Source organism: Podarcis raffonei, chromosome 1 (genome assembly GCF_027172205.1).
Source record: "Podarcis raffonei isolate rPodRaf1 chromosome 1, rPodRaf1.pri, whole genome shotgun sequence".
NCBI lineage: Eukaryota > Metazoa > Chordata > Lepidosauria > Squamata > Lacertidae > Podarcis > Podarcis raffonei.
This window is the reverse complement of record NC_070602.1, coordinates 133825073-133843204: the sequence shown is the minus strand read 5'-3', so window position 1 is coordinate 133843204 and position 18132 is coordinate 133825073. Positions and strand designations below refer to the sequence as shown.

The 18132-nt window shown below is 42.8% G+C and overlaps 1 protein-coding gene across 1 annotated transcript in view; it reads right to left on the bottom strand.

Moving 5' to 3' along the window:
- PLEKHM3 (pleckstrin homology domain containing M3) overlaps nt 1-18132 on the bottom strand; it is a 58602-nt gene that overhangs the window by 23845 nt on the left and 16625 nt on the right. The window contains exons 4-5 of the mRNA XM_053363085.1: nt 15065-15210; nt 5123-5316 (exon numbers count right to left, since the gene is read on the bottom strand). Of these exons, the coding sequence (XP_053219060.1) occupies nt 5123-5316; nt 15065-15210 (340 nt within the window). The remainder of the gene's footprint in view (nt 1-5122; nt 5317-15064; nt 15211-18132) is intronic.

Sequence of the window (18132 nt, the reverse complement as noted above, 5' to 3'; positions counted from 1 at the left end):
TGCTGGAAGCCCCTTCCCCACCTCTTCTGTGTAGCTTACTTGTTCTTGCTTTTAAAAAAAGATTGTTTTACTAAACACTTTGGCAAAAAAAGCAAAAAATCTAAAGAAGAGGTCCGCACAAAAATGAAATGTCAATGTCAACAAAGTGAATCCAAAAAGCAAAGTAGTTATAACACACAACTGCTTAATCATCACCACCATCATATTTATATGCTACCCATCTGAATGGCTTGCCCCAGCCACTCTGGGCAGCTTCCAAAAAAATATAAAAACACAATAAAACAACATAAAAAAACTTCCCTACGTCCGGCTGCCTTCAGTTGTCTCCTTAACGTCATACACTTGTTTATCTGTTTGATATCTGGTGGGAAGGTGCACATCACTACCGAGAAGGAACCTGGAACCCCACTTTTTGCAGTGATGAAATCGCCAGAAGGCCCTCAGAGCAATAAGTTAAGTGAAGGTGAAGTAGAAACCTATGCAGACTTGGCTAATAAGATTTATACTGAGCTGGTTTATTTTGTTCTGGGTTGGCTCCATCATTTATTTTTTTTAATACTGCAGTATTGTTTTACATTTTGAATATTTGCAATTCAGAATATAATAGGTTGTTCAGAAACATCTATTAGTGATCATGTTTCTTTATATCTGAAAAATGAAGTACTGAGCAGGAAGTATTTAAAAGGCTAACCTTTCATCTACTTTGCCACAGAGGCAGTTGCTGTTTCTGCAGGTGCACTTTAAAAGATTGCTGCAAGCTTTTCCTAAAGTGATAAATATATGCTGGACATAGGTAGAGCCAATTTTTCAAGCAATGCTTCTGCAAGTGAAAACAATTTCGAATCTCAGTGGGATTTTTTAAAAAGGCAATCTCTTATAAAAGAAAAGGGGCATTTGTCATTTTCTAATGTCCAGTGTTTTCTAATATCTCTTCTAAAATATGATCAATACCATTATCTCCTTTGTCATGCAGCAATTTATCAATCTTATAAGAAATTCTACATGCCATTTAAAGCTGGTTTTTGGGAAGCTGTGTTACGTTAGTCCTGCAACAAATACAGCATTTCTAGAGTCCCGTGATTTTAATGTCACCTATTCTTTCAAAATCTGCAGTTTTGGAAATTTGGGGCAATAGATTTCCAGGAGCTGCTCCTGTGGAGAGTATGAAGCTGAAAATACCTTATGCAAATTTTCGACATGGACAGGCCTGCAAGTTTGTGAAATCCCATACATACATAATTTTATCTGTATCCGCTTTTCCACAGTACAAACCGTGCCACAGGTGGCTTTCAGCATTCTACATAGCAAAAGTAGTCGTAAACAATTAAAACTTTTTAAAAATACACAATTAAACTGAACATATTCCACATAAATCACAATAGCTAAAATAAAATTACAAAAAATAAAATTACAAAAAACCAAAAAACCCTGCTGTTTAGGGAAGTTTTCAATGTATGATGCCTTATCATGTTTTTAAGATTCTGTTGGGAGCTGCCCAGAGTGACTGGGGAAACCCAGCCAGGTGGGCAGGGTATAAATATATAAATATATTCTTATTCTTATTATATTAAAAGCAAATACCACTTCAGCCTCACGTTCCTTATTTTGACCAGATACTCATACTTGATTTGTGGTATTAATTGTGTTGTCCTCTTAACCACTGGTCAATAACACAAATCTTGGTTGATGGGTTGTTGTTTTTCTGTTTATTACAACTTTTGCTATAAAAGCGAAATAAAAACATGAGTTTGACCAAACTGCGGGAGGCAGTGGAAGACAGGAGTGCCTGGCGTGCTCTGGTCCAGGGGGTCACGAAGAGTCGGACACGACTAAACGACTAAACAACAACAACAACTACAACAAAAGCTAAGCGAGAAACCACCAGTCCATCAGAGCTGACAAGCGCCATGGCCTCTCTAGGGTCAGATGTTACTGACTGTGACAATGCAGCAGGACACACTCAAACTCAAGCTATTTGCTTTTTTTTTTGCGAAGCACTTCTGTTTCTGTAATAATCTTAGCCTTTATTTAAATAGCCGGTGCAACAAGCACCTGGGAATCATCAAGAAAAGTGATCTGATAAATCACCGTAAATACTACTTTGTTCAAAGGGAACACAGAGAACTCCAAGACTTCTTTTTGTTGTCCAGCATGTTAGGCTATAGTTGCTTCAGAAATAAACTGCAACTCCACCACACAGATTTGGCAGCCATTTCCCCACACTTTCCCTTGTGAACTGCCCTGGGATCTTTGGATGAAGGGTGGTATACAAATCAAATCAATAAATATTATTATTATTATTATTATTAGAAATACCCTTGTGCATTTTAACACACAAGCATGGATAGTAATGAAAACCAGAAGAAAAACAGGAGCAGACTCTTCTCTTTCCCTCAGAAGAAAGGCTATCCATGCTGTAAAAGCAACAGGGTGCCATCGTGATTAATCAGTCCGCTCTTAGTTCTCTCTGGACGGCCCTATTAACAGTTTTGTTTCAGCTTGTTTATACCATACTGACAGGACTTCAAGATGGTGTTCTCAGAGCTGCTGGTTTTTCACATAACTGAAACGAAGAATAAGTGGGAACAGGGTGGGTAATAATTTAACCATGAAAAAACAAACTCCTAGATTACCTCACGTTCTGTAGAAATGGCGATTGTGTTACAAATAAGGGCTACAAAATAGGAAATAACATAGTGGAAAATCACTGGCAAGGTTTTCGTTCACAGAACAAGAAACTAGGAAGTGTGATAAAATCTTGCACACACACACACACACACACACACACACAGTGAGGCCCGCACCATAAACAAAAAGATGGAGAAAGGGAAAAGGATTCATCCTCATGATGAGAGTTGCTGTGCGGTTTGAGGGCATGACAGACTGTGTTCAGAGAATTGTAGCTACCAATATGGTTTTATAGTCCAAGGTTAAACCAAGCTGACCTGACCACAAGATAAAATTAAGCTATGTCCTGTTACTCAAACACCTTTTAATTTAGCCCATTTGGAACCTTTTAAAACAATTTTTCTTCCCGCTGATTTTATTGGCAGCATCATTCCATGTGCCTACCACGTCTTACCCCAACGGGCTCTGCTGCAATGCCACTTTCCCCCAACGTTGATAACAATTTGATATTTTCAGTTCTTGGAAGCCCCTGAAAACCACATCCCAACTTCACCCTCCCTGCCTCCAGCACTATGTCCACGCGTCTGCTTCTTCCTCCGCCTCTAATCCTCCTTTGTTTGGGCACTTTGTAGCTCCCAGCGGTTCTTATTTTCTCAGGTTTGCTTTTGTTCCCGTGCTCTCCTGAATGCCTCTTCACAGCGTCTCCTGGCCCCTTTTCCATCACCTTTTCCCATCAGCTCTGGCTCTTCATCCTCAGCCCGCATCCTCACCTTCCCCTCTCTGCCCCATGTCTCCAGGCCCTCTTGCTTTTCTCTCTTTGTTTCCTTTGATCTCTTTTCTCCGACTCTCTTCATTGACTTGGTTCAGCCCTCCCTGCCTCTTTATTCTAATCAGAACATTCTTTTATTTTTTCCCCCTTTGGTGTTAATCAAAAGCAGTAATTTCTTTCTCCGACACCTTTTTCTGAACTGCACCCTCCATAAGCCATCCTGCCTTCATACTAATTGAAGGAGGCACTATTACCAGTATTAGAAATGAAGGATAGGAAAAAAGCAGGCGATAATGTCGCTTGTGGGTGCGTGTGTAAGGGCAAGGCAATAATTTGTAAAGCATTGCATGCACCCTCCTTACAAAGTTGCAGATCTTTTATTTAAAAGAAAGAAAAAGCTCCGTTCAGTCCCCGCAACACGCACTTAAAACAGGAATGTGGTTACCAGCATCTCCCACCTTCCTGACACTGACGACTTCCCTTAGCTGTTCTTGACATTTTGAACCAAGGCACTGACATAGGTTATCTCCTGAATGGCAAAGATCACTTCCCTTTCATTACTGGCAAAACAAGCAGGTGTCAATTGTCTTTCTTCCCCTATCCTGCAACAGGGCACAATTTAGGGAGGATATATATATGAAAGCAAATCCACATTATTATGTTCTGGCCACCCCACCCCACCACATTCTGGCACACCACAGTGTGACCAAGAGACAGAACCAAGGTACCGTTCCAGTTTTGGGCTTCCTTGGCCCTTAATTATTTCCAGCGAACAAAAGAAACAAATAGTTTCTGGGGTTTGTTGCGTGGGTACAAGTCTGAACTTCCCTCCCCTCCTTCTTAGGCCTTATAAGCCGTGTTCAATTCAGAGGAGAAGGAGGGCACCATTTCAACAGCAGGCCTTACCCTGTTCCTTGCTCTGCCTGAGGCACCGACCTCAGTGATGGATGGGGGAGGAAAAGTCGGGCAGTAGGTGACTCCAAAGCACAGGACTTTAAATGCAGTTCCCCTGGGATGCTAAGAGCTATTGCTGGATCGCCCAGTGGCAATTATATTTCAGACGCATCACTGAAATGCCTCTGCAAATGCACAAACCCCAGATGAGTGGGAACTCTTCCAGCAGTAGCAGCACTAGCCAAAATAACAGCCATGTTCATGTGCTCAAAGTGTGGCGTTTTGGTGCAGCTCAGTGTCACAGCACATGGTCTGCATGAAGCATTGCCAGGCTCAATCCCAGGCATCTAGAGTTGCAAAGGATCTCATGTGGCAGGGCGGGGAAAGACGGCCATCTTGGAGAATTACAGCAAGGTCAGAATACACCATGTGAGACTAGTTGGATTAATGATCTGACACAGCGAGTCAGTTCCATATGCCTTGTATGTATGTAACTTGTTCCAAAGACCGCATATTCTATTGCTCTCTAATTGGCATGCAATGACTACTAAGTTTACATCTGCTGCACAGAAAACCATTCCTGCTGTAAGGCTGTCAGTCTGCGGAGCCACTCTCTTCCCAATATCCTTAAGAGAAGCGCTGGTGAATCAGAGATATTTTAAGGCTGTGGACCATCCAGTTGCATTGGAAGTATCCAGTTACGACGAGTAGGCAGACACAACGGGCCGCACTTTAATTGCTAGGTCATGGGAACCGAGAAGAGGAAGTGAGAGACAGACAAAGAGGGGAAGGGAGCCCCGAGGAAGCTTGCCTGATACCCCTTCTTCCTACCTCCTTCGCAGGTCTTCGGCCACTGCTGCTCTGCAGCTGAACAAATAGGCTCGGAGGGATTTCAGCTGCTGTCTCAGACGGACCACCGTTGTCAGTGGCTCAACATGTCTATACAGCATCGGATTTTCCTGCTGGATGTCAATCAGGGGCTCTTCATAGACATATTCCAGGAACTCTTTGGCTTGCTTTGATACCTAGAAAAGGGGTGGGGGTGGGGAAATCCATTAAGCTTAGCTCAGCCTCTAATAAAACCTCTAAATGCTCACGGGCAATCGATACTATCTCCTCAGCGGTGTTATACTAGTTACGCTAAAGTGTTCTGAGGTTGTAATACAACCTAATTTACCCAAATGGCTCAAGGGACATCTTTATGCACCTGTATTACTGGGTGCTTGGATCGCACTTGGAAGGCTAGTTGGATGCTTGAAATGCTATTCAATAGACCGTCATGAAGAGACAGAGGCTACAGGGGTGGAAACAACTGAATTCAGATATTCAGCTAACGTAGATTCAATTACTGGAAGCTTCTACAGAACATACTGCACACACACACACACACACACACACACACAAACTGACTTTTAAGTTACAGATAGGTAGCCGTGTTGGTCTGCCATAGTCAAAACAAAATTTTTTTTTTCTTCCAGTAGCACCTTAAAGACCAACTAAGTTAGTCCTTGGTATGAGCTTTCGTGTGCATGCACACTTCTTCAGATACACAGTTTTGTTTTGACTTTTAAGTGTGCATATGAATAGCAGATTCTGCAGAACCTAATCTAACCTCACTGGCAAAGCCTGGATAAAATACAGTATACGCTTGATCAAAGCTCTCTCATTACCAGAACTGTATACTGTTCTTGCACTAGAAAGGCATTTGGGCTGGAGAGCTGTTTTAATTCAGCTCGTGTCCGTCCTCTGATACTAGTATCTGCCCATAAATGTTTCTATGTGAATGCAAAATAAGAGGCTCCTATAGGTTTTGAGGCATTCCACCCTTGAAACTAACCAGACAACTGAGGAAGACTATTACTTTTATTACCACCCTGACCACTCCCCAATGTCAGCTCAGATACCTTTCCTTATTTTACTCAAACTCATCACAATCCTGCAAGAAAGGCGACTGTTATTTAATAGGATGAAGTACTGAAAGGCCCTTCACCTGATTAAGACATTCAATGGCTCTTCATAAAGCAAGGTACAGCTGTGCGGAAGCAGTAATACAACCAACAGGTAGCACTACTTGGCGGCAACTTGTATGTGTGTCAGGCTTAAAACAACAATATTGGAGCACTGTGCTTATGGGAATTGTCACTAGGACACAATACCTGCAGTGTGGGCTCTAGGATTTTGGGGGCCTCAACAGGATCTTCTAACATGGAAAAGTTGAGAAAGGCAAGTCAGATACTTTGTGTAAAGTGGAAAGGGTAGCTGCGGTAGTCTAGCGGGTCTCTGCTGGATTTAGGATTTAAATGCCCAACCTCCCAATCTGGAACCAGTGGAACCAGTCTAGTACACATAACCATGCCTGATCAGATACGTGGAAAGTGTTGGTACATCCAAACCAGGCCAAAGGCCATAGCCTGCTGAAGTTATACAACGAATTTCAGGACCAAGTTGGAAATTGAATTCAGTTCTCCAAAGTCAACAATTTTGCTGGGCCCTGGAAAGCCATAATTGCAGTGTTCACAGTAAAAGCAGGATGACTTTCACTCCGCAAGCCCCCTGGAAGCTGTCTGGATCTATTGAACAACTTTATTTTGAATCGTACACTGGGTTAAGTACTTAATTCGTTCCAGAGGTCCGTTCTTAACCTGAAACTGTTCTTAACCTGAAGCACCACTTTAGCTAATGGGGCCTCCCGCTGCCGCCATGCCGCCATAGCACGATTTCTGTTTTCATCCTGACGCAAAGTTCTTAACCCGAGATACTATTTCTGGATTAGCAGAGTCTGTAACCTGAAGTGTACGTAACCCAAGGTAACACTGTATTGGCTCTCCAGTAGAGCAAAAAGGGAAGATGTAAGAGTAACAAAGAAATAAAAGGGGAAGCCCCAGAAAAGGGATACTCAAGGGTTTAGATCAGAGCTTTCCAAACTTTTCATGTCGGTGACACGCTTTTTAGATATGCATCATTTCACGACACAGTAATTCGGTTTTACTAGCAAACTGCAGGTGAAACTAACCCCTTTCCAGGCCTGGGAGGAATGCAGGGAGAATTCGTGTGACACACCTATATGCTGCAGTCGGTACACTAACGTGTCGCAACACACAATTTGGAAAGCTCTGGTTTAGATGTTATATAAGTCTTTTGTGCACCCAAAAAAAGACTGTTCCAAAGTCATCCAAAATTATCAACTCCACTAAACGCTTGGTGCTTACTCATAATTACACAGCTGTACATTTTAAGACACAGGTGGGACTGTAAAATGAATTAAAAGAGCATGGCTTTCCAGATGTTCAACAAGCTGCACTGAAACAGTCATTTGTCAGCTGCTACAATTAAACAGCAAAACGAGCCCATTTTTTCTCAGTGCTTAGAAGAAAGTAACAAAACAAAACAAAAACTCATAATATACGCTAATCTTCCTGCACACACTTGCTTTCACAGAAATTCCATTCAAAACAGTGAGATTTAAAGCAACTATGCATAGGACCATAAGCCAGAAAGTAATAGTGTTGATTTAAAAGGGAAAACAGAACATGCCTCTGTTTTTACTGAATTATTATTTGAAGTGCTCAGGTTTTCCCTCTTTGTTCTCTACTTGGTCCACACTTGGTCATCTGGATATGGTGGATTTTATGCAGCGTGTGGCTATGGGGTACAAAACTGAAGCTCCTTTCTGAAGACACGAAATAGAATAGATTAAAGTGATCTTCTGGACCTTTTCGGCTTTATGATATAATTTTAAAAATTATATACCCTTTTAGTTGGATATTGTCTCAAAATTATACATTTTGGCTTATGGATTACCTGCCCGGTCACCATGGGGCATGATACAATTAATTCAGAAAGGTGAAGAGGCAGGCAGTAGAGAAGAATTGCTTATTTTTCCTTGCTATCCACCTGCACTTAATTTGTGCTCTATCAGAAACTCAGCTTTGATCCAAGAGTAGGTACAGTGCACAGCTTGGAAAATGAGATTTTGAAACTATGATAATCCAACCTCACCTGCTTGGGACCTTGTCAGAACCTTGTTCACGAGGAGCTTCAGGGACAGCAAAGGACAAGGAAGACCAAGCAAAGTCAATTCTATATACAGTCAGGGCGTTGTCTCCTAAATTCTCAGACCAGCAAGTAAATTTGGCCTGAAAGCTTCTACAGGGGTCAGGGAGCATCACCTGGCTCATTCTGGCCAGTTGTGTCTAAGGGTCCAGCATTGAGGTAGCATGAAAAATCATGCAAGGAACATGAGGCGACATGAAAATTCCCCTAGTAGCATTATTCACACAATCCATGTCTCCAAGGATGGTTGTTTTTGTTGTTTAGTCGTGTCCAACTCTTCGTGACCCCCTGGACCAGAGTACGCCAGGCACTCCTGTCTTCCACTGCCTCCCGCAGTTTGGTCAAACTCATGCTGGTAGCTTCGAGGACACTGTCCAACCACCTCGTCCTCTGTCGTCCCCTTCTCCTTGTGCCCTCCATCTTTCCCAACATCAGGGTCTTCTCCAGGGAGTCTTCTCTTCTCATGAGGTGGCCAAAGTACTGGAGCCTCAGCTTCAGGATCTGTCCTTCCAGAGAGCACTCAGGGCTGATTTCCTCCAGAATGGAGAGGTTTGATCTTCTTGCAGTCCATGGGACTCTCAAGAGTCTCCTCCAGCACCATAATTCAAAAGCATCAATTCTTCGGTGATCAGCCTTCTTTATGGTCCAGCTCTCACTTCCATACATCACTACTGGGAAAACCATGGCTTTAACTATACGGACCTTTATTGGCAAGGTCAACAAAAGGATGGAACATAAGAAAAACCCATATTTCAATCATATTATTCCGTTTTAAAAATCAGTACTTGAGTAAAGTGGAGACTCTTAACACAGCTCTTTTCCTGTCTGCTCAAAGTGCTCGACACACAGTTCCTTTTCCATGTTATTGTACAAATCTATGAAAAGGCCAAAATGCTGCCTACATGTGCCCTGAGGAAACTGTATTCCTTTGGGCAGAAACCCTGATTAATAGCAAGAACCGAGCCCAGCTATAAACATGTTGAATAATAATTCAATCATAAAGTACTGGCAAAAAGCTTACATATGACTTCAATGGCACAGTTGCACATTCTGAAATACAGGTGGGGCTATAAAACAAATGTAACGTTATGGTTCTCCAGATGGCTAGGATCAATAAGCTGCAATAAATGCCCCATCTATTTGTCAGCTGCTACTATTATTTTTTAAAATAAACAAGAAAGAAAATTGTCAACTGGCAGCCCCATCAGACACAATAAATTTGCAAAGACAACATCACAAATCTCAAAATTACAGAATCCAGAGAGAGAGAGAGAGAGAGAGATAGAAGGGAACCTTTGCAGACATTGCTGATTTGCACTGATCTCTTACAAAAATACTACTAAAAATTGGAAGCAATAATCTGAAGATTAATAAGACACAAAACACTTGTATGTTGTTATATAACGGTTTACCAATGGTGCTGTACACCATGAAATGAAATGCACACACACACATATAAACATACAGAATATAAATGTTGGTATTGCTTTAAAAACAAAGGGGCTTTTATCCATATATTGCAGCTATGTGAAAGAACAAGAAAATTGTGGAAAACATAGTATTACAGATATTATAAATGAAATATGTAAAATTAAAACCAGAATTGAAGCTCTGCTTGCTGCATTTTGTATCCTGCAGTATTCAAATGCCAGTTCTGTATACAACAGGTGCAGCCAACATTTGTTAGAGTTTGGAAATGTTAAAAAGAGGCAAATAACAGAGAGAGGGTAAAGGCTTGGGACTTATTATCTCTAGTTAAATGAGCAGGTTAGCAAAAGGAAGATACAAATGATTTTGTGAAACCTGCACAGTCCACTTGCGATACCGTATTTATGCCATTGTGATAATAATATTTTGTTGGAGGCCGCCCAGAGTGGCTGGGGAAACCCAGCCAGATGGGCGGGGTATAAATAATAAAAATAAATGATGATGATGATGATTTAAATCTTTTAAATCTAATGTAAATATGCTGCTTTATAAATGATTTTATAAATTAATGAACTGTGCTATTCAGTGAGTATTATGATTATTACACTGGAAAAAGATTATTGAATGTGAGTTACTGCCTGAGAGTGAATTTTTATGTTCTATGCAGAGTATTTATGTTGTAACTGTATTTAGGTTTTGTATATCACCTTTTCTGGCAATTTTATTGATTCTACATGTACAAAAAACATTCAATGTAACATTCATTAACAAGCACACTCAGGTCTCCAATGTTTACATTTGGGGAGCATTACATTTGGGTCAGCATCACTGACCCAATAGCCGATGTACTTTAGCGCAACAAGTCTCTCCCAAAGCTGGCATGAGATCCAGGTGGACAAAGATCCTCTGATGATGTATTAATGAATGTGATAAAGAGAAAACAGATGGCTTCTAACGCTTCTTGCTCAGCTTGGCCCACAGCCAGCCTAATGCTATGGCTTAGTTTCCCCCTCAATAGAGCGCGGTGCCAAATGTGTTCATACCAGTTCTCAATCGAAAAGTCTGAAGTGGTCTCCTGGTCTCAGCCACAGTCGTCCTCACAGCAACCAGAAGAAAAATTGTGAGGTCTCTGTAACCCAAGCTGAGGCCCGAGAAGAAAGGCAGCAAGACCAGCCACAACGGCACAGACTGACGGGCGATCCTAGAATCTATCTATCTATCTGTCTAGGTAAAGGTAAAGGGACCCCTGACCATTAGGTCCATCCGGGGTTGTGGCGCTCATCTCGCTTTACTGGCCGAGGGAGCCGGCGTACAGCTTCCGGGTCATGTGACCAGCATGACTAAGCCGCTTCTGGCGAACCAGAGCAGCGCACGGAAACGCCGTTTACCTTCCTGCCGGAGTGGTACCTATTTATCTACTTGCACTTTGACGTGCTTTCAAACTGCTAGGTTGGCAAGAGCAGGGACCGAGCAATGGAGCTCACCCCGTCGTGGGGATTCGAACCGCCGACCTTCTGATCAGCAAGCCCTAGGCTCTGTGGTTTAACCCACAGTGCCACCCACGTCCTATATCTATCATCTATCTATCTATTTTGAGCATTTGTAGCCCACTCTTCAGCCAAAAAGGCTCCCAGAGCATCTTACATGAAATCAAAAAAAGATACTCCCTACCTGCACACTTATATTCTAATAAATAAACTTTGGCTCTATCCATTATTTTCCTTATGAAAGGACAAATTTTAAGACCACAAAGCTAGTTTGCCGTGCTATACAGAGTCACCTGTGTTAAAATGGAATAGTCTTTTGTTTTTGGATATGGAATTAAATTTGTTAATCTTAATGGGATAATACTTGAAATGTGGTATTGCATAATTTTTTATATATATATTAAGGGTATATGCAACATTATTAATAAACCCGGTCACAAAACAAGGCAAGATAGCAGCTGTCAGTTATGATGAGGAACTTTTGTGTACATGTTTGTACATCTATATACAGCCATACCTTGGATCCCAAACACCCTGGAACTTGGACGTTTTGGCTCCCGAACACTGCAAACCCGGAAGTGATTGTTCTGGTTTGTGAACATTCTTTTGGAAGACAAATGTCCGACGGGGCTCCCACGGCTTCTGATTGGCTGCAGGAGCTTCCTGCAGCCAATCAGAAGCCGCAATTTGGTTTTCAAACGTTTTGGAAGTCAAACGGACTTCCGGAACGGATTCCAGTTGACTTCCAAGGTACGACTGTATTGCCACATTCTTCTAGCTCATGTTAGAGCCACTGTAGCGGCGAGAGTTTCGGTCTTAGATTGGAGAGCTCCAGGTTCAAATCTCAACTTAGCCACAAAGCTTACCTGGTGACTCCCTCTCACCCTCGCCTAATTCTAAGGCTTGTTGGGAGAATGAAATGGGGAGAAGCAAGCAAGCATATCACACTTGGAGGGTAAGGGGGAATAAACGGTTACAAAGAGCTCATGATTTCTATTCAGCCATATTTATCACCAAAGCTTCCTTATGGAACACATCACCATCTCACAAGGGAAACAAAGTCCAAGATCTAGAAAGAGCTCCACAAAGCACTTCTAGTTTGAAAAACCTGGTGATGCTTCCTCAGTGATCAATCAAGTTGTTGCAGGTTGAACTGAAGCAAACAGCCGCAAAGGTAGTTGTGTGGTGTCGATCTCGGTTGTACAAAGCAACGGGGGAAGACTCTATTTCAGTCAAGCTGTGAACGGCCAGATGATACACAGCCTACCACTTGTCAGATATTTTTGCCTGTGAAGTGCTTGATAATCCCATCTCCTGTCCCAGGGCAGATAGCAAAAACAGGATTTTATCAAGTTTCTGTTAGGAATGGTACCAGCATGGTAGATTGAGTTGGACCTGGTGGTCATACCATGTGCAGGTCTGGACTCCAGTTCCATAATCCCAAGAATTTGTCTCATCAGATAAAGACTCAGCCAGGATTTTTCTGTATCTTTTCTCCATATTAAATGTACTCAGCAAGAACAAAATGTCATGTGCACCAGGGTAAGTCAGATATTATTTTGCAAAATGAGTCCAAAAATTTTGCCTTTATAATATTACTATTTTTAATGTAATTAGTTACATTATACTGTAATTGGGAAGGATATATGGAATGAATGGGATGTGAGCTCTGCAAGGTTGTCAAAGGGGGTTGGGGGGCGGGTTACTGATGGCTATAAACAGGACTTGGTTTATTAACTACATTCCTTGGAAGAAGAAATGTCACATTCCAAGACAGGTGTGCTATTTTGCTCACAGGCACCCTGATGTGGTCAGAGAATATGACCTTTTGTCATGTAGCCCTTGCAATAATAATAATAATAATAATAAAGTCTATGTCAGTTAGCGAGAGACTGAGCAAGTATAAGAACTTTCGGGACAGAAGCAATTTTGGATGAAGACCCCAAGGCAGCACCCAAGGAACAGAGCGAAGCTTCCCGCAATTGCTCCATTCAACATTCAAAGTGTTGGTGCTGACCTTTAAAGCCCTAAACGGCCTCAGCCCAGTATACCTGAAGGAGCAGCTGCACCCCCACTGTTCTGCCCGGACACTGAGGTCCAGCGCCGAGGGCCTTCTGGTAGTTCCCTCATTGCGAGAAGTGAAGTTACAGGGAACCAGGCAGAGGGCCTTCTCAGCAGTGGCGCCCACCCTTTGGTACACCCTCCCAAGAGATGTCAAGGAAATAAACAACTATCTGACTTTTAGAAGACATCTGAAGGCAATCCTGTTTAGGAAAGTTTTTAATGTCTGATGTTTTATTGAATTTTTAATATTTTGTTGGAAGCCGCCCAGACTGACTGGGGAAACCCAGTCAGATGGACGGGGTAATTATTCTTATTCTTACTATTATGTGGTACTAGCCTGCCTATCTAGTTAGACATAACAACTGTCTTTGATAAATATATACCTGTGGAGCAATTGTGAATGTGCTGCATGTATAGATGAAATTAATTAATCACTTCTTTTGAACACTGGTACTATTGCCTTGTCCTCTGTGCTTTCCTCCTCTGAACCCAGGTTGCATCTATGATGGATCGTAGCATTACACTTTTTCTAAGATTTCCCCCATGGCATCCAGTTAAGACAGCAAAACAGTGCGAAAATACACCCTCCAGTTGCCCTGAAGCTGGTCAGTGCAAGCTCATCCTCATTCTAAATCCTGCTGTGGTTGAGTGCTTCATATTCCTGACCCAGCACAATGCTGAATCACTGCCTCCAGTGCTTTGCTAGATTTAGACCTCTGTACACGAAGCAGACATGTGGGCAGGGAACGGGATGACACGTAAAACACAGTTGATATTACACATGAACAGTGAGTTCCGAGTGAAGAAATGAAAACACATGCCTAGTTGTATCAACATTACCAAATAAGGCTCATGCTATGGCACATACATTGATTCCCCTACGCAGAATTGTTGCAGAGAAAAATAGCAGGTTCACATTTCTACCCGGGAGCAGCAATAAGAACAGGAGGTGAGTGCTCTCAATGGCTCCATTTGACTCATTCTGTGCTCTGGAGATTAAGCAGCACCAAAGTTTCCAAAATAATTTGCAGAGGCACAGACATTTGCAGTTGGGAAGCATGTAATGAGGACTGAAATCTCACCAGGTCTCCGTGAAGCTTAACAGGAAATGTCTTGTGCACAAGTGAAAAGGGTGGAAAGCCAGAATTAAGAAACAACCTTCTGTCTGTCAAAGCTGGTCAGTGCTGCCCATCTCCGATAGCAAGTTGACATCAAACCCTGCTTTGGCTGTGATACCCAATGGATCTCAGCTCAAGGTCCCCACAGAATTCCTCCAGATATAACGGTATCTGAGCAAGCTGTCTTGCACTTGTGGTGACTTTAAGTGTCAGTCAAAGCACAGGGGAGGGTGTGCACCTTACTGGGGCTAGGCCAAAGAAGTTAAGCCAAGACTCCCTCTACCACACAAGCACTGTGGGGGAAAATCTCAAAATGTTCAGATGGAGGTGGGTTTATGTTTAAGACAAGGTGTCTGAGAGATTTCCCTCTCTTCCCCCAACTCATTTCTACAGAAAAAGAAAGCTTTGCCAAGTGGTGACGAGGCTGCACCCTCAGCACTATTTCCTCCTCATGGGGGACAGAGTGCCTGATGGGAACATGCTATGTCACGAGGTTGTGTGGATTGCAGGGGCTTTCTTGGGGATGAGGAAAATGGCTTCCCCCGCTGGTTTCGCACTCAGCGCAACTGTTCATATGGGCATTCGTCACTAAGGGCAGGAGAAGGCATTCCTTCATGTCCTACCTTGTATTTTGAAGTGTCCCAGTTATGAACCAGCCGAGCAGGAATTAGAAAGCTGTCGTCCACATGACAGATGCTGCAGTAATACCACCCGCTGTAACTGCACACCTTGGCTTTGCCATTGGAGAGGCCTATGGACCGCTGACAACCTGCCAATACAGGGGGGAAAGGAAAAAAACAGCTTTAAAAAATGCAGGACTCTTAGCAGTATTGGAAGGAAATCTCCATAACTACACGCTGTTGTGTTTTAGTAAGAGAGTGAACACAGAATATATAATTACCTTTCAAAACAGAACAATTACAGCTCTAAATAAATATTACCGGAATAAGAGAATGAGGCGTTTTTGATAACTGCTTGTGTGACATTCCATGCTATCCTATTACAAAATACAGTCGTACCTTGGAAGACGAACAGCTTAGTTCCCCGAATGTTTTGGCTCCCAAATGTCGCAAACCTGCAGGCAATAGGAAGCTGTGCTTTGTTTTTCGAACGTTTTGGAAGTCAAACGGACTTCTGGAACAGATTCCGTTCGACTTCCAAGGTACGACTGTATAAGATTCTGAACCACACAAATCTCTAACATGTCCTCATATGCTATGAAATAGTTTCAGGAATCCATGTACAAGCCCAGTTTCATATTACGTACAGCTTAGTAATTGGAAGCCCAGAGCCAAAGTGGGTCTCCTAAAGAGATACTGTCTTGGCTGTTCTTCCTGATGATTGTGGTAACACCATTTGCTTGGCAGCCTGCTTTGTGGAATGGGTTAGGGTGTGTGAAGAAGCCCGGTCCATCACTTTCCAGCTTCTCAAAAGCACCCTTTTTACAATTCTAAGATTCTAAGAACATTGGGCTTGTTTTGAAACAATGTGCTCTTAGAATGCTCAAGCTGATAGCAAGTCACACAGATTTGGAGGTGAGGGAAAGGGGATTGTTAGCAGAGAGGAGATTTTTTGGCTCAGGCACTGATTACATGTGTCCACAAAAGAAGGTTTCATGGAAGCCCTGAATGATCTGCCCTGAATGTCAGGATGCACAGATTTTGCTCATCTGTAAAGTCCAGGTGAATATGCCCAATATAGGAAGAAGAATGTACACAGCTCGCTCGTACAGCCCGTGCAGAAGGTCCCAGATCAAATTCTGGGCATCTCCAGGCAGGGCTTATCTGAAACGCCGAAGGGTTGTTTCTGGTCCATGTAGACAATATTGAGTCAAGATCAATCAGTGGTCTCGCTCAGTAAATGGCAGCTTCCAATGTTCCTAATATATAGTGTGGGAGGAGTTAATTGGTTCAATTTAGCATCTATTCAAGCCTATCAACTTCTGCTTCAGGGTGTGCCTCGCCAAAGTTTACTCTTTTGAACCAAGGAAAGTGTCCAAATTGTGCATCCTGGAGATTCAATTGTTTTGATAAATTCAAACTCTGATCTCAGATTCAGTGATGACATGAAATTGAATGCTTGATTCTGAGCCCGCTTCTTGTTTCTTCCATATGTTTTTAAACTTTGGAGTAACCACCAACGTGGCTGCAGAGTATATAGCAAGGGGAAGAATATTCTGTGAGGAACCTGACCGGGAAAAGTTGACAACAGGAAGACAAACAGCCATAAAAGCTTCATTCACAGAAATTGCCTGAACATTTTCAGACATTTCAACTAGAAACCACGAGGGCTAGAAACGTGAATCTTAAAAGGCTGGAATTCCCAGAAGTCAAAGTTCTCTGCCAGGTACCGGTCAGCCCTCTACACATATGCAATGCTGAAGAAGGCAGCTTTGTCCTGCTGCTCCCTTCCTCTAGAAGTCTCTATTCCTCCTCTTTGCTCTATGACCTCTCCCAAGGAAGCGATTGCTGCTAAACCTGTTTTCACGCAGCAAAGCCATTCGCTTTCCACTTGATTTGTACTTGCCCTCCATTTCCTTGACAACACATTTTTGACCTGGGTCACACAGCAGAATGCACACAAACAGCCCTGTGTAGCCGAGTGAATTGCAAAACGACAAACTTAAGGAAGAGAGAGAGTTGCAAATAACAGTACAGCATCTTCCTGTCCCATTAGACACGACCGCTGAGGTTGCGGTGTTCTCCCTGCCCCAACTGTGTTGAAACTGTTCAACATCCCTCGCCTTGTGCCTGTCGCATGTTTTATTTTACAAGGACCGTTATTTCTACAACCCCTTCAAATCAAGCTATGAAAGCAGTCGATTCCTTTGATGTTAGGAGGTTCAAAGTGATGCACGGTGACAAATGTATCTCAGTGGCAGACACCAATTAAGCTATTTGCAAAAAATAAAGAAGGGAAAGAAAGAGGCGGGAGCAGTGATACAGCACAAGGTTGAGTACCTCTGTTGCATAGAGTCTGGATTCTAAGGCTTACAATGCCATTCCTTTCTTAGACTTCCACCCCCCCCCTCGTATTAACACCATTACATTTGCTGGAATGAAATGCCATTGGGTATCCCTTTCCACAGTCGCCCCCACCCTCAGTACAGGATTTTTAGGGATGCAAGTGGCCCATTTTAACTTGCAAGGGCACCTCTGTTGAATCAGCAAGCAGCAGCACTCTGTTCAAATCCATACAGGAATTTTCATGGCATCAGACATACAACATAATATTGGTTATTGATTACTAAGACAGGGGTGGGGAACCTTTTTGGTCTCAAGAGCAAGATTCTGTTTTGCTCCCTACTTCTCCTCTTCAGGGTCTTCCAGCTCTCCAGTTCTATGATTCCTTTGTACATGGTGTTGTATGTTTTAGCTATGGATATTACAACAACAGCAATAACAACAGCCGATAGAACGGGCAGGGGAAAAGGAGAATGGTGCTGAAAGCCTGAGAAGATAAAATAGGCACCAGGCAAACTTGAGGAGAAAGAAGGGCCCTCGCCCTGGCTGCCACGCACCACACCTCAGGGGGCTGGGGCACCCAGAGGAAGGTTTCCAGGGAAGATATCTTTGCCTAGAAAATCCATGGTCAGCTGGTATCAGAATGCTTTGAGGAAGCATTCTGCCACGTGCGCAAGGAGGAGGAGGAACACCTCTTCTAAGATGACACCTGCACGCATGTCACAGCA